Genomic DNA, 25009 nt, shown 5'->3' with positions numbered 1-25009 from the left:
TAGCTTGGGTTTGGCCATCAAAAAGTCTTATGCTTGCATTATTTGGGGGTTTTCGTCAACTTTATCCTAAAAATAAAGGGCTTTAGTTTGTGAAAATGGAAAAAATAAAAAGCGCAGGGTGGTTACTTGCGTCAATACTTTATTTTAAACAAAAATTCATAAAAATCGGTTTGGTGCTTCTTGAGATTAGCCGTTACAAACATAGCCCATATACGCATTTTTATATAATTAGTATAGATTCAAAAAATGCTTGAATAAAAAGTAACTTTATATTCATCACTCAGAAACTTTAAAATGATGAATATTTTTTATCTGTTTTATTTCAAAATGACTCACATGTAATATATATATTTATATATATATCAAATGAAAATTATTTTTAGCTAGTTTAGGGTTGTAAGCATTTTGAAATCCGCATATTAGTTTTGGAGATATATGGGTTTTAACAAGGGATGACGTGGAATAACCTCCAAAATTTGTATTTGCACCAACATAAATATACACCGTTGAAATCAGCACAAAATTCTCAATAAAATCCAATATTTAACTTTTTTTGACAAGTATATGTATTCGGCACTTGTACCCAAATTCGTCAAGATATTATCCACACAGTCGGAAAATTAACTGAGTTAAATTAATAGATAGATTTCTTTTATATAATACTCACCAACAGTAGCTTCAGACATAGTGATCGCTGTCAACCATTCCACTGAACTTTTAGGTACAAAATTCTCATCAGATGCTACCGATTCAGCGGCTAATACGCTGCTAGTTGCTACAGAATTAACTTCGAAATCTCCATCAAGCCCAGTCGTGCCATTACAGTTATCTACTAACAAAGAAAGTTAATTAATTTATGGCTGTTAATTTATTAAGTCTATGTACAGTCTTCTTACATAATAGGACTAAGTATATACATATATATATAAAAAATAATAAGTTATGTCAAAAATAACAAGTGACTTCCAAATCGGAGTTCCAAACTTTAATGTTTGAGCGAGTTGTACTTCAATTTGCACAACAGGGATGCCAATTTTCAAGTTCAACTAAACAATTTTCAAACACTTAGTTTTAACGGAGGATTTCCTTAAAAATATTAATTTGAAATTCACGCATTATTTGCTATTAAAATATTAATATAGAAAATACATTGATTGCAATGGAGCATTTTAAAAATGTTTTTACATAAAGGAAGTGGCTTTTTTCGATTTATGTGTTCCCAAAATTTAGCAGTTCTGTTGGACCTTTCTGGAACCAGCCAGACTGCAGCGAAAACAATTTTGTTTGGCCCCTTTAAACCAAAATTTCAATCGATTTACTTTTTGATCTAGTTGTATTAAGAAAACCACTGGCGGGTGCCGAAGAATCTTCATTATTCGCCGATTGCTGGATGCAAAAGTCAATAAAGCTTCCAAAAAACTCTCTCTCCAAAAAATCTATACTAATATCTTTTACGGCCATACGAAACTATTCTCATACGACCAAAAATACAAAATTAGCCCACAAAGGGTAAGTGTGCTTGTTTGAAAATTTTTAAATAAGAATTCCCACATAAACAAAATATTTGGGTTGTCAATTCCACCTTATTTGATTTGCTTGGTGCTATCGTGAGAGCTAAAATCCTGTCATAATAAAAATTTTAAAACTGAAAATCTAACAAATAAAGATTTAGACAAATTTAAAACAAAACTTGTTTTACTGTCATAAGCTCAATCAAATAAATTTAATTATCATTCTTAAATATGCAGAGTCACAAACCTTGCAACTGAACGACCTGATGAGGAATTAGCACGGAAAAAACTCTTACATTGTAGCACATAAACTGCGCTCTACAATTATACAATCCTCTTCGTCTGCTCATGGGCAGCTACAATTTGAGTAACACATATTCCAAACCAAGAGCACACCTTTGAAATCAGCTTTCTAAATGCACATTATTCCGATCTGTAAGGATTATTATTAGGCCTGGAAGCACTGCGATCTTTGTGTATGACTTTTCAGCTTAATTTTGTACGAGGAGGCTTATAATGTATTTATGTACCTCTTCAGGATTCTTACCCCATATCACATGAGGATTAAGAGTCACACCATCTAGATGGGGGAGTCTCTGCCTTGCCAGAGCGACACATTCGCAGAGAATGTGAACCTGCGTTTCATCCTCCATCGCACAGGAACGACGAATTTGAGGATCGGATAGATTTAACTTACTCAGGTTATATCGTTGACTACACTGTCCCATAGCCTTTTCCTTTTTACCGTAGGCTACAAAAAGGTAGTTTATTTAGATTGACCTCATCAGTATGTGAGGATCAAAATTTCATAACCGTTTATCTACCGTATAAGCTTGATTGAAAATCAACAAAAATTAAAACAACAATACCCAAAATGAATTCTCGAACGGCGGCCGCCCTGGTGTGATGGTAGCGTGCTCCACCTACTACACCGAGGATTCTGGGTTCACGCCCCGGGAAAAGCAACATCAAAATTTTATAAACAAGGTTTTTCACTTAGAAGACAATTTTTCTAAGCGGGGTCGCCCCTCGGCAGTGTTTGACAAATGTTTCGGCCTAAAATCTCTTCGGAGGTTATCGCGCCTTACATTTTTTTATTTTATTCAATAGTTGCGGCAATTCCTACTCAGAAGCTTTGACAAATAAAATTGTTTTTTTTTTGTGATTTCTTCCCTTTTAGGCATTATTTTTTTGGCAGAGTGAGCTAAAGACAATTGCCTGATAAAAATACTATTATATTATGTGCAATTGTTCAGTACATTAGTGTTTAAAACTCCGAAACGGTGAACGTCAAAAAAAATGCACTGTGTTCAAATTCTTTTTAAAATATAAACAAAGTTCGATTGTACATAGGTCAACTCCTCTTCGAGTTGTGTCTACCGGAAAATCGAAAAATAATAATAAAAAAATAAATGTAAGGCGCGATAACCTCCGAAGAGATCTAAGGCCGAGCTTCTCTTCCAATTTGCGTCGTGCCCCTATTGATTTTCCCTACAAATTGGCCGGAAGGCCGAACGGCATCTGCAAGGCAGATGAGTTTTCGCTGAGAGCTTTTCATGGCAGAAATACACCCGGAGCGCTTGCCAAACACTACCGAGGGGCGACCCCGCTTAGAAAAATTTTCTTCTAATTGAAAAACCTTATTTCTAAAATTTTGATGTTGCTTTGCCCGGGGTGCGAACCCAGGGCATACGGTGTGATAGGCGGAGCACGCTACCATCACACCACGGTGGCCGCCAAAAACGAAAAATGCTTGGTCAAAAAAGAGGCGCTGGCGGCGCCCAATTCAAAATGCTTTTATTTTCTCCAATTTCTTATTATAAAGGTTAGTTTTCGCATATATATTGTCTATTCAAATTATCGTGTTTACGGGTAGACGGAGATATGGACCGACATGGCTTAATAAATTTCTTTTTTCGCCCTGATCATTTTGATACATGGAAATCTTTGTTTATATCAATTAATTTTTGCCGTTACGAGGTACCGTAATGAATATGCTGTGCGAGCTTTGCCCAGCTATTGCTTTGTATATATTCTAATTTAATAATTTTTACTTTGATATTTCTATGAAACAATAATTATTCTACACATACTGTATATTTTACAGATATACATATGTACATAGAATATATTTACTCAATACTATTTATTATACTCAGCGTGCTTACAACACAATGTATTGTGACGAATATTAACACGCTATTGGTTATGAAGTATAAGTGTTATTGTGAAGTACTCTCAAAGTAGTATAATAAAGACCATTTTGCATTATTGAATATTGGAGTTATTTATTCAACAGTTAAGCGATTCGAACGTTGGCAGAAGGTTTGGAATAAGCGGAATTCCCCAAAATTCGTTACAATTGGTGTCAGAAGAGGAATTGCTGAATGAATTCCGAAGATTTTGAATACAACTTGGACATGGCAAAGTTGAGTGAATTAAAGATCCAGCAACTGAAAAAGGAGTTGCAGAACCGTGGATTGAATACAACCGGCAATAAGATCGAACTTCAAGCACGGCTACGATAAGTAATGGAGCCGCAACGAATTAATGCGGACGAGTAAGTCTTTCATCCTGTTGGGGACGAGACAATAACAAAATTGGAAGAGAAGAACGGAAGTCCAAGTCCAGTCGCAAGCGGCGAGAATAATGCGATATTGGCTTTGTTATCACAAATATGGACAAAAATGGAATCCCAGGAAATACGTATAACAGAAAGCATAGCATCTCAACTGGAATCACAGGAGAACGGTATAACATCGAAGATTGAAGCACAAGAAACGCATATTTCAGAAATGTCTACACAGATTACATCCATGATGGAAACTCAACTGGAAGAACAGAAGACATATATGGCATCCCAACTGGAATCGCAGGAGACACGCATAACATCCAATATGGAAGAACAAGAGGAGCGCTTATCATTGCAGGTGACTCAAATGTCTTTGCAGTTAGCAGCACAGGAAGCAAGGGTCACATCAAAGCTGGAAGCGCAGGATGCAAAAATCGCTCAATTTCAGGCAGAAGTCGATGATTTAAAAGGTCGTATGGAGCAGTTGCAACTAAATCGCCCAGCAGTTTCAGCGAGTAATCCAAAGGTATGATTGCAATTAAATCAAATGCAGTTGGTGAGGATGGTGTTAGTCTTAAGTTTTTGAAACTGATAATACAATACATAGTGCCAACTCTGACTCACATAATTAATTTATCGATTACAAAGTCAACCTTTCCCGATGCATGGAAAATAGCAAAAGTCATTCCTGTTGCTAAAAAACCGTCGGCTGCTGTCTCAACAGATTATCGTCCCATAAGTATATTGCCAGTCTTGTCAAAAGTCTGAGAGAAATTAGCGGCTGCCCAAATTACGGAATATCTTAACACAAACAGGCTCTTGAGCGAATTTCAGTCTAGTTACAGAGCCTTCCATAGTTGTAATACTGCCATGCTCAAAATTATTGAAGATATCCGCCAAGCCTATGACAGAGGTGAATTAACGGTGCTGGGGCTTTTGGATTTTTCTAAAGCTTTCGACACAGTGGATCACTCTATCCTTTTACTAAAATTAAGTAAATACTCGGGATTGTCTGATAGTTCCATAGGGTTGCTTGAAAATTATCTTAGTGGTCGCTTGCAGAAAGTAGTGGTTGGAACTAGTTGCTCGGAGATGAAACGCCTTCATTCGGGGGTGCCACAATGATCCATTCTCGGTCCAATTCTGTTTTCTGTTTTTATTAATGATATGACCAATATTTCCAAGAGCGTATCGATACATATGTATGCTGTTGATGCTCAAGTATATCTTTCTCGCCCGATTGGCCTATACGAGGGTCTGGTGTGCAGAATGAATGAAGACCTCCAGCGCATATCTTCATGGGCAAATGAAAATAAATTAAATCTAAATGCTTCTAAGACCAAGGCTATTTGTTTGGCGTATTCCCGGCAGGTAGTTACGACATTGCCTACTTTATTCTTGCAAGGCATTGCTATCAGTTATGGTCTGTGGTTACTAGCCTTGTTTTTAAGTTGAACTCATACCTCTGATGCAAGGACCATGTAAGCTACTTATACTTTAAGTAAAATATACTTCATACTAAGAAAGTTGTGGCAGACAGCAGATTTAATTCCAATTAATGTGAAACTGAAATTGGTGAGAAATCTTATAGTACCACTGATATCCTTTGGGGGATCGTTTTCGGCAATATCGACAGTGAGTTACAGAAAAAGTTGCAGCTGGCTTCAAACAACTGAACTCGATATATATTTTCTAGGCGTAAATTGGACATATATCGGAGTTTTCCTCCAAGATAATTAACTGCAGTCTCGTTAGCTTTCTGAATTATCGCAATTTAGGGTTCCTACACGATTTAATCCATAAAAGGCAACCGGAATACCTATTTAGAAATTTATGTTTTTCAAAATCAGACAGAACTGGCAACCTTGTTGTTCCACGCTATAAGTATCTTACATCTTCCACAACATTATTTGTCAGTGATATCAAATTATGGAACTCACTACCAAATAACATAAAAAATTAACGCAATACCAGGCGCTTTAAATTGGCTTTATTTGAATTTCTGCAAAATGTACATACATACTACTTTTTCTTAATTTTTTTTGAATCATTCATTCTTTTATTTTTGTTTTCATTTTTCTGTTTACTAAACTAGTCAAAGAAGCCAAATCACGTTGCACGTCATTGCGATCTTCATCCAAGTTTTTCAACAGCACGGGTGGTCTTAAGAACAAAGCTGGAGGAGATGAGCAAGAGCGAGTCAGACGTAAAGATCGAGAACTTGCCCCAGCTATTGAATGTCCTGTGATATCTATCTCGCAAATTGGAAGAAAAATGAGCAGTCTTACCGTCAGAAGAAATGTGCATGGCAAAGAACGTATACTGACTGTAGACATGGGCGCATCTCGTTCCTTAATCCGATCTGATTTGGTCAACAGGAGATTAAAGCCATTACCTGGAGCAAGTTTGCGTACGGTTACTGGCGAGTATAACCAAGTCCAGGGAGAAGTGATATGTGAAGTCTTAATTGGAAAAGTCACGGTTCTGCACAAATTCGTTGTGGCGGAGATCGTTGATGAAGTCATATTGGGAGTGGACTTCTTAGTTGACCATGACATCAGAATCGATATGCAGGGAAGGATTATGCGCTAAAAGAACAAGGATATGCCACTTAACTTCAGTTTGGAGAAAGGCTTCAGCAGTAAGCGAGTGCTGGTATAGGAGATTCGATAGAGACCATAAAAGTCAAAGAAAATAGATCGGGAAAAGTTGATGGAACGAATGGGCCAAACAAATCAAAACCGAAGGTAAATAAAAAAAAAAAATAAATGTAAGGCGCGATAACCTCCGAAGAGATCTAAGGCCGAGCTTCTCTTCCAATTTGCGTCGTTCTCCTCTTGATTTTCCCTACAAATTGGTCGGACGGGACCTACATGTTTATGCCGACTCCGAACGGCATCTGCAAGGCAGAAATACACCCGGAGCGCTTGCCAAATACTGCCGAGGGGCGACCCCGCTTAGAAAAATTTTCTTCTAATTGAAAAACCGTATTTCTAAAATTTTGATGTTGCTTTGCCCGGGGTGCGAACCCAGGGCATACGGTGTGATAGGCGGAGCACGCTACCATCACACCACGGTGGCCGAAGGTACCTGCGAGAAAAACACTGGCATTTACAAGCCCTAGTGGACACACTAAAACAAACGAAAGAATTTCCCGAAACGAATCTGTTAAGCGCAAGCTCTACGAAGTAGTTCATTGGCCAAGCAACAGAGTGTGGGGGAAGGAACCAGATTAATGAGTAGTAAGATGAAACACAGGTTTGACAAGAACAACAATTCGGAAGGTTTCCTGGAGGGAGATACTGTTATACAACCCTCACCGGCGGAAAGATGTTCCATCCAAATTTTGGTGCAGTTTGGAAGGCCCTTACAAAGTTGTGAAGGGGATCAGTGATGCCATCTACCGCATACAACCAATTGGGAAACCACGAAATAGAAGGGTGGTTCATTTGGAGAAGCTAGCAGCGGTTGGATTGAGAGAAATGTCTGATTGGGACGATCAGACTTAGGGGGAGGGCAGTGTTACAAATATTAGCATCAGTAAGCGATACTAGCATTACTAAGCCGATACTAAGCAGCTACTCGTATGTACGTAAACAAATCAATCATCATACAAGGCAACGGAGAGATACTCACAATCACACGTAATCATCAGCCGAAGTAGTTCTCACATATACACACGCATATGGCTCCAAACTACAAATATACATGTATATGGCTGGTAACCGGGGCGGATGCAGCACGATTTGGGAAGGGGAGGCGATTTAAGTCAACTTTTTAAGTAATATAAAGTGACCTTAAAATTTTTATACAAACACACATACATATCTACACTCATCACCAAAGGCATCATCACTCAGATTTTTCCAGTTTTTACTAAGCTTTGCTTCGACCTTCATTATTTTCGATATTTTTATAAAAATATGTATTATTATATAACACCAACAATCTAAATATACACTTAAGACTTTTTAGAAAATTCGGGAAAATTCCGCGAATTTTCATGCAAATTTTTAGCTTTCAGTAAGAATTTTTAAGATTTATCTCTCAGATGGGGTTTTGCATGAACGTTTGCGGGCGATCAAAGAGAGATTTTTTGAAATACATTTGTGACCGATTTGCTGGGAAACTAAACCAAGAAGGTTTTTTTTTTTTTTTTTTGTCAAATATTGCAAGCACTAGGGTCTTTCGGGGTTGATGACATATTATAGTAGCTGCTGAAAATAGTGTCATTCAAGTTTAGTCGTTTTAAATTAAACTTTTCGCTCTTTTTATAAAACGTTGTGAATAAAAAAAAAAATATGGTCGGAAGTAGTTCAGCAAACAAAAAGGTAAATGTAACGTGTTTGTTGCGACTAAATTTAGCCGCTCAAGTTTTATCTATTAGAAAATTAGCTATGATATCATAACACGTAAAGTTTTTAAAAAAGTTCTGTTCCAACTAGTAGTTATGTGAAAAATTAATGTGCCGCAAAAATCGTATGTAACGTTAGCAGTGAAAAACCAAAAAAGTTTTTTTAAAACATGGTAAAATACGTCCACGTTCCAATTAAAAAAGGTAAATTTCCAAAGATTTGAAGACATTGTTAGCTTAAATAATATGTAACGTTAGCAGTGATTTTTTCCGTTCTCTTACACAGGAGAGGAAAGCTCAGCACAATAAAAACAAGTAAGGAAGGTTAAGTTCGGGTGTAACCGAACATTACATACTCAGTTGAGAGCTATGGTGACAACATAAGGGAAAATAACCATGTAGGAAAATGAACCGAGGGAAACCCTGGAATGTGTTTGTATGACATGTGTATCAAATGAAAGGCATTAAAGAGTATTTTATGAGGGAGTGGGCCATAGTTCTATAGGTGGACGCCATTTAGGGATATAGCCATAAAGGTGGATCAGGGTTGACTCTAGAATGCGTTTGTACGATATGGGTATCAAATGAAAGGTATTAATGAGTATTTTAAAAGGGCGTGGACCTAAGTTCTATAGATGGACGCTTTTTCGAAATATCGCCATAAAGATGGACCAGGGGTGACTCTAGAATGTGTTTGTACGATATGGGTATCAAATGAAAGGTGTTAATGAGCATTTTAAAAGGGAGTGAGCCTTAGTTCCATAGGTGGACGCCGTTTCGAGATATCGCCATAAAGGTGGACCAGGGGTGACCCTAGAATTTGTTTGCACAATATGGGCATCAAACGAAAGGTGTTAATGAGTATTTTAAAAGGGAGTGAGCCTTAGTTCTATAGGTGGACGCCGTTTCGAGATATCGCCATAAAGGTGGGCCAGGGGTGACTCTAGAATTCGTTTGTGCAATATGGGTATCAAAGGAGTTAATGAGTATTTTAAGAGGGAGTGGGCCTTAGTTCTATAGGTGGACGCATTTTCGAGGTATCGCAATAAAGGTGGACCAGGGGTGACTCTAGACTTTGTTTGTACGATATGGGTATCAAATGAAAGGTGTTAATGAGTATTTTTAAAAGGGAGTGGGCTTTCGTTTTATAGGTGTTCGCCTTTTCGAGATATCGCCATAAAGGTGGACCAGGGGTGACTTTAGAATTTGTTTGTATGATATAGGTATCAAATGAAAGGTGTTAATGATTATTTTAAAAGGGCGTGGGGCTTAGTTCTACAGGTGGACCCCTTTTCGAGATATCGCCATAAAGGTGGACCAGGGGTGACTCTAGAATTCGTTTGTGCAATATGGGTATCAAACGAAAGGAGTTAATGAGTATTTTAAGAGGGAGTGGGCCTTTCTGGACCAGGGGTGACTCTAGACTTTGTTTGTACGATATGGGTATCAAATGAAAAGTGTTAATGAGTAGTTTTAAAAGGGAGTGGGCCTTCGTTCTATAGGTGGACGCCTTTTCGAGATATCGCCATAAAGATGGACCAGGTGTGACTCTAGAATGCGTTTGTACGATATGGGTATCAAATGAAAGGTGTTAATGAATATTTTAAAAGGGAGTAATCCTTAGTTCCATAGGTGGACGCCGTTTCGAGATATCACCATAAAGGTGGGCCAGGGGTGACTCTAGAATTCGTTTGTGCAATATGGGTATCAAACGAAAGGAGTTAATGAGTATTTTAAGAGGGAGTGGGCCTTTCTGGACCAGGGGTGACTCTAGACTTTGTTTGTACGATACGGGTATCAAATGAAAGGTGTTAATGAGTATTTTTAAAAGGGAGTGGGCCTTCGTTCTATAGGTGTTCGCCTTTTCGAAATATCGCCATAAAGGTGGACCAGGGGTGACTCTAGAATGAGTTTGTATTGTTAAAGGTATTAATGAGAGTTTTAAAAGGGAGTGGTGGTAGTTGTATATGTGAAGGCGTTTTCCAGATATCGACCAAAATGGGGACCAGGGTGACCCAGAACATCATCTGTTGGATACCGCTAATTTATTTATATATGTAATACCTGCCAAGATTTTAAGGGTTTTTTATTGCGCCCTGCAGAGCTTTTCATTTTCTTCTACTTAATATGGTAGGTGTCACAACCATTTTATAAAGTTTTTTCTAAAGGTATATTTCGCGTCAATAAAACAATCCAATTACCTTACCATATTTCATCCCTTTTTTCGTATTTGGTATAGAATTATGGCATTTTTTTTCATTTTTCGTAATTTTCGATATCGAAAAAGTGGGCGTGGTCATAGTCGGATTTCGTTCATTTTTCATACCAAGATAAAGTGAGTTCAGATAAGTACGTGAACTGAGTTTAGTAAAGACATATCGATTTTTGCTCAAGTTATCGTGTTAACGGCCATGCGGAAGGACTGACGGACGACTGTGTATAAAAACTGGGCATGACATCAACCGATTTCGCCCATTTTCACAGAAAACAGTTAACGCCATAAAATCTATGCCCCTACCAAATTTCAAAAGGATTGGTTAATTTTTGTTCGACTTATGGCGTTAAAAGTATCCTAGACAAATTAAATGAAAAAGGGCGGAGCCACGCCCATTTTTAAATTTTCTTTTATTTTTGTATTTTGTTGCACCATATCATTACTGGAGCTGAATCTTGACATAATTTACTTATATACTGTAAAGATATTAAATTTTTTGTTAAAATTTTACTTTAAAAAAATTTTTTTTTTAAAGTGGGCGTGGTCCTTCACCGATTTTGCTAATTTGTATTAAGCGTACATATAGTAATAAGAGTAACGTTCCTGCCAAATTTCATCATGATATCTTCAACGACTGCCAAATTACAGCTTGCAAAATTTTAAATTACCTTCTTTTAAAAGTGGGCGGTGCCACGCCCATTGTCCAAAATTTTACTAATTTTCTATTTTGCGTCATAAGTTCAACTCATCTACCAAGTTTCGTCGCTTTATCGATCTTTTGTAATGAATTATCGCACTTTTTCAGTTTTTCGAAATTTTCGATATCGAAAAAGTGGGCGTGGTTATAGTCCGATATCGTTCATTTTAAATAGCGATCTGAGATGAGTGCTCAGGAACCTACATACCAAATTTCATCAAGATACCTCAAAATTTACTCAAGTTATCGTGTTAACGGACGGACGGACGGACGGACGGGCATGGCTCAATCAGATTTTTTTTCGATCCTGATTATTTTGATATATGGAAGTCTATATCTATCTCGATTCCTTTATATATGTACAACCAACCGTTATCCAATCAAACTTAATATACTCTGTGAGCTCTGCTCAACTGAGTATAAATATAAAGAAAACCTGAAGAACTCGCCTCAATAGTGGGACTACAAAAAAAACAAGCGGCATTAACGAAGAAATATAGGGAAACAAGTAAGGAAGGCTAAGTTCGGGTGTAACCGAACATTACATACTCAGTTGAGAGCTATGGTGACAAAATAAGGGAAAATCACCATGTAGGAAAATGAACCTAGGGTAACCCTGGAATGTGTTGTTTGTACGATATGGGTATCAAATGAAAGGTGTTAATGAATATTTTAAAAGGGCGTGGGCCTTAGTTCTATAGGTGAACGCCTTTTCGAGATATCGCCATAAAGGTGGACCAGGGGTGACTCTAGAATTTGTTTGTACGATATGGGTATCAAAAGAAAGGCGTTAATGAGTTTTTTAAAAGGGCGTTGACCTCAGTTCTATAGGTGGGCGCCTTTTCGAGATATCGCCATAAAGGTGGACCAGGGGTGACTCTAGAATTTGCTTGTAAGATATGGGTATCAAATGAAAGGTGTTAATGAGTATTTTAAAAGGGAGTGGGCCTTAGTTCTATAGGCGGACGGCTTTTCGAGATATCGCCATAAAGGTGGACCAAGGGTGACTCTAGAATTTGTGTGTACGATATGGGTATCAAATGAAAGGTGTTAATGAGTATTTTAAAAGGGAGTGGGCCTTAGTTCTATAGGTGGACGCCTTTTCGAGATATCGCCATAAAGGTGTACCAGGGGTCACACTAGAATTTCTTTGTACGATATGGGTATCAAATGAAAGGTGTTAATGAGTATTTTAAAAGGGAGTTGGCCTTGGTTCTATAGGAGGACGCATTTTCGAGATATCGCCATAAAGGTGGACCAGGGGTGACTCTAGAATTTGTTTGTACGACATGGGTAACAAATGAAAGGAGTTAATGAGTTTTTTAAAAGGGAGTGGGCCTTAGCTCTATAGGTGGACGCCTTTTCGGGATATCGTTATAAAGGTGGACCAGGGGTGACTCTAGAATTTGTTTGTACGATATGGGTATCAAATGAAAGGTGTTAATGAGTATTTTAAAAGGGAGAGGGCCTTAGTTCTATAGGTGGACGCCTTTTCGAGATATCGCCATAAAGGTGGACCAGGGATGACTTTAGAATTTGTTTAAGATAAGGGTACCAAATGAAAGGTGTTAACGAGTATTTTAAAAGGAAGTGGGCCTTAGTTCTATAGGTGGACGCCTTTTCGGGATATCGTTATAAAGGTGGACCAGGGTTGACTCTAGAAAGCGTTTGTACATTATGAGTATCAAACGAAAGGTGATAATGAGTATTTTAAAAGGGAGTGGGCCTTAGTTCTATAGGTGGACGCCTTTTCGATATATCGCCATAAAGGTGGACCAGAGGTGACTCTATAATGTGTTTGTACAATATGGGTGTCATATTAAAGGTATTAATAAGAATTTTAAAAGGGAGTTGTGGTAGTTGTATATGTGAAGGCGTTTTCGAGATTTCGACCAAAATGTGGACCAGGGTGACCCAGAACATCATCTGTCGGGTACCGCTAATTTATTTATATATCTAATACCACGAACAGTATTCCTGCCATGATTCCAAGGGCTTTCGATTTCGCCCTGCAGAACTTTTTCATTTTCTTCTACTTAATATGGTAGGTGTCACACCCATTTTACAAAGTTTTTTTCTAAAGTTATATTTTGCGTCAATAGACCAATACAATTACCATGTTTCATCCCCTTTTTATACTCAGTTGAGCAGAGCTCACAGAGTATATTAACTTTGATTGGATAACGGTTGGTTGTACAGGTATAAAGGAATCGAGATAGATATAGACTTCCATATATCAAAATCATCAGTATCGAAAAAAAATTTGATTGAGCCATGTCCGCCCGTCCCGTCCGTCCGTCTGTCCTTTAACACGATAACTTGAGTAAATTTTGAGGTATCTTGATGAAATTTGGTATGTAGGGTCCTGGGCACTCATCTCAGATTGCTATTTAAAATGAACGATATCGGACTATAACCACGCCCACTTTTTCGATATCGAAAATTTCGAAAAATCGAAAAAGTGAGATAATTCATTACCAAATATTGATTAAGCCATGAAACTTGGTAGGTGAGTTGAACTTATGACGCATAATAGAAAAATAGTAAAATTTTGGACAACGGGCGTGGCACCGCCCACTTTTAAAAGAAGGTAATTTAGAAGTTTTGCAAGCTGTAATTTGGCAGTCGTTGAAGATATTATGATGAAATTTTGCAGGAACTTTACTCTTATTACTATATGCCTGCTTAATAAAAATTTGCAAAATCGGAGAACGACCACGCCCACTTTTTAAAAAAATTTTTTTTTAAATTCAAATTTTAAAAGAAAAGTTAATATCTTTACACTATATAAGTAAATTATGTCAACATTCAACTCCAGTAATGATATGGTGTAACAAAATATAAAAATAAAAGAAAATTTCAAAATGGGTGTGGCTCCGCCCTTTTTCATTTAATTTGTCTAGGATACTTTTAATGCCATAAGTCGAACAAAAATTTACTAATCCTTGTGAAATTTGGTAGAGGCTTAGATTCTAGGACGATAGCTGTTTTCTGTGAAAAAGGGCAAATCGCTTGAAGCCACGCCCAGTTTTTAACACGATAACTTGAGCAAAAATCGATATATCTTTACTAAACTCAGTTCACGTACTTATCTGAACTCACTTTGTATTGGTGTAAAAAATGGCCGAAATCCGACTATGACCACGCCCACTTTTTCGATATCGAAAATTACGAAAAATGAAAAAAATGCCATAATTATATACCAAATACGAAAAAAGGGATGAAACATGGTAATTGTATTGGTCTATTGACGCAAAATATAACTTTAGAAAAAAAAATTGGTAAAATGGGTGTGACACCTACCATATTAAGTAGAAGAAAATGAAAAAGTTTTGCAGGGCGAAATCAAAAGTCCTTGAAATCTTGGAAGGAATACTGTTCGTAAATAAATTAGCGGTACCCGACAGATGATGTTCTGGATCACCCTGGTCCACATTTTGGTCGATATCTCGAAAACGCCTTCACATATACAACCAAGGGCTACTCCCTTTTAAAACCCTCATTAATACCTTTAATTTGTTACCCATATAGTACAAACACATTCTAGAGTCACCCCTGGTCCACGTTTATGGCGATATCTCGAAAAGGCGTCCACATATAGAACCAAAGCCCACACCTTTTTAAAATACTCATTAACACCTTTCATTTGATACCCATATCGTACAAACAAATTCTAGAGTCACCCCTGGTCCACCTTTATGGCGATATTTCGAAAAGGCGTCCACCTATAGAACTAAGGCCCACGCCCTTTTAAAATACTCATTAACACCTTTCATTTGATACCCATATCGTACAAACAAATTCTAGAGTCACCCCTGGTCCACCTTTATGGTGATATTTCGAAAAGGCGTCCACCTATAGAACTAAGGCCCACGCCCTTTTATATTACCCATTAACACCTTTCATTTGATACCCATATCGTACAAAAAATTCTAGACTCCACCCCTAGTCCACCTTTATGGCGATATCTGGAAAAGGCGTCCACCTATAGAACTAAGGCCCCCGCCCTTTTAAAATACTCATTAACACCTTTCATTTGATACCCATATTGTACAAGCGCATTCTAGAGTCACCCCTGGTCCACTTTTATAACGATATTCCGAAAATGCGTCCACCTATAGAACTAAGGCCCACTCCCTTTCAAAATACTTATTAACACCTTTCATTTGATACCCATATAGTACAAACAAATTCTAGAGTCACCCCTGGTCCACCTTTATGGCGATATCTCGAAAAGGCGTCCACATATAGAACTAAGGCCCACGCCTTCTTAAAATACTCATTAACACCTTTCATTTGATACTCATATCGTACAAACAAATTCTAGAGTCACCCCTGGTCCATCTTTATGGCGATATCTCGAAACGGCGTCCATCTATAGAACCTACGCCCACGCCCTTTTAAAATACTCATTAATACCTTTCATTTGATACCCATATCCTATAAAATAAATTCTAGAGTCACCCCTGGTCCACCTTTATGGCAATATCTCGAAAAGGCGTCCACCTATTGAACTTAGGCCCACTCCCTTTTAAAATTATCATTAACACATTTCATTTGATACCCATATCGTACAAACAAATTCTAGAGTTAAGTCCACCTTTATGGCGATATCCCTTAATGGCGTCCATCTATAGAACTATGGCCCACTTCCTCTTAAAATACTCTTTAATACCTTCCATTTGATACACATGTCATACAAACACATTCCAGGGTTACCCTAGGTTCTTTTTACAACATGGTGATTTTCCCTTACTTTGTCTCCACAGCTCTCAACTGAGTATGTAATGTTCGGTTACACCCGAACTTAGCCTTCCTTACTTGTTCGTATTTGGTATAGAATTATGGCATTTTTTTCATTTTTCGTAATTTTCGAAATCGAAAAAGTGGGCGTGGTCATAGTCGGATTTCGGCCATTTTTTATACCAATATAAAGTGTGTTCAGATAATTATGTGAACTGAGTTTATTAAAGATATATCGATTTTTGCTCAAGTTATCGTGTTAACGGCCGAGCGGAAGGACAGACGATCTACTGTGTAAAAAAACTGGGCGTGGCTTAAACCGATTTCGCCCTTTTTCACAGAAAACAGTTATCGTCCTAGAATCTAAGCCCCTACCAAATTTCACAAGGATTGGTAAATATTTGTTCGACTTATGGCATTAAATGTATCCTAGACAAATCAAATGAAAAAGGGCGGAGCCACGCCCATTTTGAAATTTTCTTTTGTTTTTGTATTTTGTTGGACCATATCATTACTGGAGTTGAATGTTGACATAATTTACTTATATACTGTAAATATATTAAATTTTTTGTAAAAATTTCACTTGAAAAAAAAATTTTTTTTAAAGTGGGCGTGGGCGTTCTCCGTTTTTGCCAATTTGTATTAAGCATACATATAGTAATAAGAGTAACGTTCCTGCCAAATTTCATCATGATATCTTCAACGACTGCCAAATTACAACTTGCAAAACTTCTAAATTACCTTCTTTAAAAAGTGGGCGGTGCTACGCCCATTGTCCAAAATTTTACTTATTTTCTATTCTGCGTCATAAGTTCAACCCACCTACCAAGTTGCATCGCTTTATCCGTCTTTGGTAATGAATTATCGCACTTTTTCGATTTTTCGAAATTTTCGATATCGAAAAAGTGGGCGTGGTTATAGTCCGATATCGTTCATTTTAAAAAAGCGATCTGAGATGAGTACCCAGGAACCTACATACCAAATTTCGTCAAGATACCTCAAAATTTACTCAAGTTATTGAGTTAACGGACAGACGGACGTACGGACGGAAGGACATGGCTCAATCAAATTTTTTTTCGATACTGAGGATTTTGATATATGGAAGTCTATACCTATCTCGATTCCTTTATACCTGTACAACCAACCGTTATCCAATCAAAGTTAACATACTCTGTGAGCTCTGCTCAACTGAGTATAAAAAGAGAGCAGATGTGAAAAAATTACCACTGAAAGCCATGAATGAAATTCAAAAAGCAAATCGAAAAGCTGGTCGTGAGAGGGTAAGAAAGTGTCGGGCAAGAATGAGATTGGCTAAAGTCAATCATGAAAATATAGCTGTTAGGGACGATGATAAGAGTGAACGCCACACGGCCTACAAATCTGTCCAGTCGCTAAGAAAGGCTGTATCTAAAGCAGTTCAAGCCCTTCCACGTTCGCGATCGAAAAAAACAGAAGGTTTTCGAGAATAATTTTAAGTTTGGAAAACTGGGAAAAAAATAAATTGTCGGGTGAACTGATTCCTCCAAAAAAGACCTATTCTCCAAACGTGGAAATCAATTCTGACATCACCAAATTTTATGAAAGGGATGATATTTCAGGCACTTCGCCAAAGATTCGGGACGTTTAAAAATACCAGTGCGCCAATACTGGGGATGGGGTTCTACTGCCAACAAGGCATATGCTTCTATCAATCAGAGGAGCATTTGCATTATTTGATAAAGACCAAATAAGTAAAGGAAGGGGTATTGTGGCTCATATTAATACACCTTTTTAAATTTCTTATTTGTTGTTAATTTTATTGCAGATACTTGTTCCTTATCTCAATTTACTCGGACACGGCCACACTATGTGAAACTAGCAAATAACATGCCACACAATATGTGTTTGTGTACATATTATTCCAACCAATGAACTGGAAAAATCGAACACAACAACGTTCGATTACATTCGGCAACATGATCGTGTTCAATGATCCAACTTGCTTAAATGAACATAATGGACATTGATTTAAAATCAACCAACTTATTGCATGCGTTAACATTCAATGAATTTGATCGGCCGAGAGCTTTAAGCACGGCGTTAGTTGGCGATGGTCTTCTTCAAATAGATTTCGCCGAAAATTATGTTTGTGAAGCACAGGACGAAGTACAAAACGCTAATTGGAATCAGACTCAACTTACTTTATTTACAAGTGGTTTTTAATATAACAACGCCTTTCAGGAAAAAGTTTACGTTTCTGATAACCTAAGTCATACCAAAGACACTATAGTTATTTATCTATGGAAATTACTTTCAAGTCTACCAGCATCGCTTAAAATTTAAAAAATTTGAAGTGATGGCCCGTCTTCTCAGTTCAAAAACAAGTTCATTGCTGCTTTAATTCCGTACTTGGAAATAAAATGTGGAATAAAAATATTTTGGAATTATTTTGCTACCTCGCTTGGCAAATGCTGTGTGGATGGAATAGGGGCTACAGTAAAAACCGTTGCAAGAAAACATGTCATAGCCCGAAATATAATCGTTAACTGTGCAGTAGATTTTAAAAACGCTTTTTACTTGACGACATCCAAAATGGAGGTTGAAGCAGTAAAGAACGACGAATTTGTTAATATAAATAATGATATCGAAGAAGCTCAGTTGTTTTCAAAAGCCACAAATGTACAAAATATTTCAAACGCCACCAAATTCAAGCAATAAATGGCAAAGTTAGTACTTTTCCTACATGCAAACACGGGTATATATAAAAAGAATTATAAATATTTCATACACTTTTATTTGTAACCAAATAATAGATATAATCAGCAATAAAAGTAAATTTCCAAAAGCTATACAATTATTTATCTTTATTTCGTTCACTCAATTTTCGTAACTGTAACGTTCCATGCTTTGTGTAATGCAGTGACAACCAGCCTTGTCACACCCTTGCGATATATCATAAAGTAAAATTAGGATGAAGGTCTCAATGATCTTAAAGTAGATATCTAGTAATGCAATGGTCATTCAATTCCATCATTCCAATTTTTAGTGACCCGCGCACAAACATAAGGACAGACAGACAGTCAGACCGACAGAAATTTTAAAAACTGTTCATTTGGATTCCACTGGCTCCTTTTTTTTTATTTTCTGTTGTAACGTTAGCAGTGCTTTGTGTAACGAAGGCAGTGCTTTATTTTATGTTAAATTACGTAAAAAAATCCTAAAGATTTTCACTGAATATAATCAATTCAGGCGTTTGCTCGTTTGCCTCAACGGCGATTACATTCGTCGGAATGAAAAGGCAAACTCCATGCGTCTGAATATTTGCATGATTCTTCTGCCCCTACGTCACGGCGACAAGCTACATATAAATATACATATAAACATACATACATATAAACATTGCTTACGATTCTGTTTGTTTTCCGAACTAAACGATACTAATTCTCGTGCTTTGATTTTATTATCCGCTTGCCTTCGTTTGATCAATACAATCGTACGCAAAACCTGTTCGGTAATTCGATCTATATCATGCAAACAGTCTTGTAAAGACAGATGCTGAGTTTATTCAATTACGAGTGTATTCAATTATGAGTTTATTCAATATGAGTTTATTCGCATGATTGAATGTGAATGCAAATTTTAGTGTTTGATTAAATCAAGAAAATTGTGATTTTTGCAGTTCTCTGATTCCAACTTCATAAAAGCCGTTACAACTTTATGTAAAAAAGTTCAAAGCATACCTAATTATGGCAATGGTTTTGTTAACCTCTTTCTGTACAAATATTCTCGATAGCATGCTGGTATGGTAATTGTGAAAAATGCTCTGGAAAATTCGTATCTAAGATGGACGAATTTGTACTAAACACTCCGTCTACTTCAACGCTTAAATAGTCGGCATGGCAAAAATATGTTTCAACGAAGCGGGTAGAGAAGAAGGAGAAGAGTGGAATTATGGATGAGTTAATTAATTATGTAAATAAGTTATGGCCACAGTTTTTAAAACATAGCTTTAACAAACGTGAGCAGGCGTTAACATTCAATGAATTTGATCGGCCGAGAGCTTTAAGCACGGCGTTAGTTGGCGATGGTCTTCTTCAAATAGATTTCGCCGAAAATTATGTTTGTGAAGCACAGGACGAAGTACAAAACGCTAATTGGAATCAGACTCAACTTACTTTATTTACAAGTGGTTTTTAGTATAACAACGCCTTTCAGGAAAAAGTTTACGTTTCTGATAACCTAAGTCATACCAAAGACTCTATAGTTATTTATCTATGGAAATTACTTTCAAGTCTACCAGCATCGCTTAAAATTTAAAAAATTTGGAGTGATGGCCCGTCTTCTCAGTTCAAAAACAAGTTCATTGCTGCTTTAATTCCGTACTTGGAAATAAAATGTGGAATAAAAATATTTTGGAATTATTTTGCTACCTCGCTTGGCAAATGCTGTGTGGATGGAATAGGGGCTACAGTAAAAACCGTTGTAAGAAAACATGTCATAGCCCGAAATATAATCGTTAACTGTGCAGTAGATTTTAAAAACGCTTTTTACTTGACGACATCCAAAATGGAGGTTGAAGCAGTAAAGAACGACGAATTTGTTAATATAAATAATGATATCGAAGAAGCTCAGTTGTTTTCAAAAGCCACAAATGTACAAAATATTTCAAACGCCACCAAATTCAAGCAATAAATGGCAAAGTTAGTACTTTTCCTACATGCAAACACGGGTATATATAAAAAGAATTATAAATATTTCATACACTTTTATTTGTAACCAAATAATAGATATAATCAGCAATAAAAGTAAATTTCCAAAAGCTATACAATTATTTATCTTTATTTCGTTCACTCAATTTTCGTAACTGTAACGTTCCATGCTTTGTGTAATGCAGTGACAACCAGCCTTGTCACACCCTTGCGATATATCATAAAGTAAAATTAGGATGAAGGTCTCAATGATCTTAAAGTAGATATCTAGTAATGCAATGGTCATTCAATTCCATCATTCCAATTTTTAGTGACCCGCGCACAAACATAAGGACAGACAGACAGTCAGACCGACAGAAATTTTAAAAACTGTTCATTTGGATTCCACTGGCTCCTTTTTTTTTATTTTCTGTTGTAACGTTAGCAGTGCTTTGTGTAACGAAGGCAGTGCTTTATTTTATGTTAAATTACGTAAAAAAATCCTAAAGATTTTGGTAAAGCGGTATGCCATGACCTTGTGGCATCCTTGGTATATAACGTGAAGTAAAATTGGGATGATTGTCTCAGCAAGTTCGCAGAAATTAAACCAAACATGATCTGTATCTTGATCTCACTTCCAAATGATGTAACGTTAGCAGTGCGTTTCACGCGCTTATAACTTTTACGGTATGGTAGCCATCAAACTAATTTTACTCCTAAAATGAAGGTATAGGTCTACCTGATAGCATAAGTAGCAGAACCTTGGACGTTTCTGACATTTTTGTTATTATTTCGTAGAAAACAAAATGAAAACTCCATGCGAATGTAACGTTAGCAGCCGGAAAATTGGCCATGTACATACATACAGTGTTGCCCTTGTGTTGCTTTGCGAAGATTTCATCTTTTCTAGAACATTTTGCTCCTTTGAAAACTATTTCAAATATTTTTAGAACTATTTTGGGGCTCAATATTTTACCCTGTCATAAACATCAAAATTAAAAATGCACTTGATTATTTTAAGAAGTATCTATAGAAATATGATTCAGAAATTATATCCTTTCGAGTTTATAAGAAATCCTTACTTAAAAATAAAGGTGCGTATTCAAAGTCGAAATATAGATACCTTTACTTCAAATTTGGTCACAGCTTTTTTGACATATTGTTCATAGCAAATTATTTTAAAAAGCCTACCTACATAACATTGATTGTGAATATGACCATAGTTTTTTGGGTATTTTAATGTAGAGAAGGATTTTTATTAGTCCTTTTAAATTGATTTACAGCTTATAGCTGTTAAAAATTTCAATTGAAGGGTGCATTGCTAAGAGCTTTACTTTAACGGATCAGTTCAATGTATAATTTTGGTGCGGTCTTGCTACACAAAGTTTGTGGCACGCTTCTGTGTGGAAGTGTAGCATAAAAGTAAAATCCCTATCGACTGCTTTTTGAAAATTCTCAACGACAACACTGTTCACAGCAGATTCGAAGAACGGTACTTTTGATATAGCGACTACGGTTACCACTTTTTGTTTAGGTTTGGTCTGATGGCCACTTTTCCTCCAGTCTGGTTCTTTGTACGGAAGCGAAAGAAAAAGTGATAAAACACAGATTTGTTTGCGCCACTAAAATATATACTTAAACCAAGACCGATTAACTAAATTATAGATTTTTCTCCAAGATATCACATTGCAATGCATATTCAGGCGGCTTTTTGGCCGAAGTGTCAGCCGATATCAAAATTATGAAATAAAAGATTTATTTCTATGTGTGTATATCTTTTTAATAGTAGGGCAATAGGATCACTTAACACACGTTCTCAGATTTTTTAAAAAGACATTGCTAAATTGACAAATAAACGACTGAATAAGCAGGCCTGAACCGTGATAAAAAATAAATAAAAACAAATATATACTTGGCGCGATTTACCTCAGAATATATTTAGGCTGAGCTTCTCTTCAAGTTTGCATCTTGCTCCTTTTTAGTTTTTCCTACAAATATACGGGACGGGGCTTTAATTTTTTATGCCGACTCCGAACGGCACCTGGAAGGCAGATGAATTTTCACTGAGAAGTTTTTTAATGGCAGAAAATTTTCGGAGTGGTTGCCAAACCACTGTCGAGGGCGGCTTCGCTTAGAAATGCTTTTTTGTAATTGAATGAACATTTTTCTTAAATTTTGATGTTGATTTTGCGCGGGCCTTGAACCCAGCACCCTCGGTGTGGTAGGCAGAGTACGCTACCACTACAACACGGCGCCGCCAGAGTCTTGAACCAGCAAAAGCAATAAGTTAAGCTTAAATTCCGTTAAATAATTATAAGATGAAAATAACAAGTGTTCACGTTGTTTTGGGAAAACCCTCATTTTTATTGATCTTGATGAGAAAGCTTATGATTCAAGAAAAATTTACGCTTATTGTGAACCCTAAACAACCTGTTGGAAAGGATATATTATTGGCTGAGCGACTATTACACAGTCATCAACAGCCAACTGCATCAACATAGTTTATAGCTAGTTAAAAACCTAAACTTGAATTTTATCTTGAATTTTAATTGAATTATTGAATTTATATGTACCTTTTATTTGTAAGCTACATACATGTAAAAATGTATACTAGAATTATTTATACATTGAATATGTATAGCCATTATAATCCTTAATAGTCATCACTTATACTCATCAGTTGAGGTAAGTTTTATACCAATTTCTATTTCGCCCCTCTGGCAACCCCAACTGATGAGTTGACAGTTGACATGTACGTACATGTGTACATATATATATATATATATGTTTTGTTGACATTTCTTTTTAATTACATTCGAATTCTTTTAACCATCTCGTGTGTGACACAAAATTTGTAAAGTCTCTTTAAAAGGTATATAATATATTAAAAGAAATAGTTTCACTGCATAATATTATTTATTGATTTGGTGAGGTGTAATAACGGAAAAGAAATAATTGTAGCGTGGAAATCGGTATAGGAATCCTCGTTGAACATTACTAACTTTTTCTATGGTGCATAACTCTTGATGAATCTGGACTACTAAGTTGTATGTGAAGAAAAGTCCCAAGTGTTAACAGCCTTATTTGCTAGCTGTGAACCAACGTTATATGCGATATCTATACGGCCGCTTTAATAGTAGAAATAAAGCATAAGTTAGCTTTGATGCAATTCTTGCCGATCCCGCTGCAGACACACTGAACGCGATATTATCCAGCCCAGGAGCCACCGCCACCAACATAACATCGCCATCCCAGCCGTGCCATCACCGCAGCAGCCACATACCAAAAAGTAAGATAACTTGTCTTCTCACCCCCTAAACAGTGGTCCTTCGTCGCCAACAAGAAGCAAGCGACCAAAAATTTACAAAGACACGGAAAGTTATAATTTGGAAACCGTGAGTAGTAATGCTAGTTTAATACACCCCCTTAATACACCCCTAAACTCGGGAAAGTATATATAAACAGATAATTAAAGAAAAATTCCAGTTTCGAGGATTATTATTTCCCGCCAATAATCCTCATTTCCCGCCAAATTTTCTCAATTTCCCGCCAAAACTTGCCATTTCGTATATATATATATATATATACAGCAATTACCCCATATTGCAAAACTCAATACGGTATATGTGCAAAGCATAAAAAGAAAAACTCGATTAGAGCTACAGTGGGCACAATTGATAATTGCGACAAATCTCAACATATTTTAAAATTTTCTCAAGTTGAACTGAAATATCTCTTGTCCTCAATTAAATATATAATAAGAAAAACTAAACTAGATACAGTGGGCACGTATATCGATTTTACATCTCAAATATTTTTTTCGGCATTACATGTGTATACCGCTCTAAAAATATTTAATCTCTTTTAAATCAATACAGTGTCTTCCCTTGCTGATTATCATAGCACAGTTTTCTTATTTACCCTCAATTGAATTAATAATTAACGCAAGCAAATTTTCTCGGTTTCCTCATTTGCGTATACACATATATACGGATATATAAAAGAAAGAAAACGACATAAGCGGTGAAAGAAAATCACATGCACAGTGGTACAAGTGTGGTGCAGTGCGTGTAATAGCACTTTTCTCGTATTAAATTTGCACGCAATAAATTCTCAACCCACATTCAGAATTTCGAGCTACTAATTTCTCCCTCCTCAAAACATCTACAGTCCAACAAATCGAAATGCAAATAAGACTCCTCTAAGTCACACAAAAGAACACATTTTTTAGATAATCTCATACGAATTAA

General features: G+C 36.6%; 1 protein-coding gene across 1 annotated transcript in view; it reads right to left on the bottom strand.

Moving 5' to 3' along the window:
• The window catches only part of LOC137234912 (paired box protein Pax-5-like), a 2462599-nt gene that overhangs the window by 1833101 nt on the left and 604489 nt on the right, over nucleotides 1–25009 (bottom strand). The window contains exon 3 of the mRNA XM_067758234.1: nucleotides 668–829. Within this exon, the coding sequence (XP_067614335.1) occupies nucleotides 668–829 (162 nt within the window). The remainder of the gene's footprint in view (nucleotides 1–667; nucleotides 830–25009) is intronic.

This window comes from Eurosta solidaginis, chromosome X (genome assembly GCF_040869045.1).
Source record: "Eurosta solidaginis isolate ZX-2024a chromosome X, ASM4086904v1, whole genome shotgun sequence".
NCBI classification, from domain to species: Eukaryota; Metazoa; Arthropoda; class Insecta; order Diptera; family Tephritidae; genus Eurosta; species Eurosta solidaginis.
This window is presented reverse-complemented; position numbering and strand designations above follow the sequence as displayed.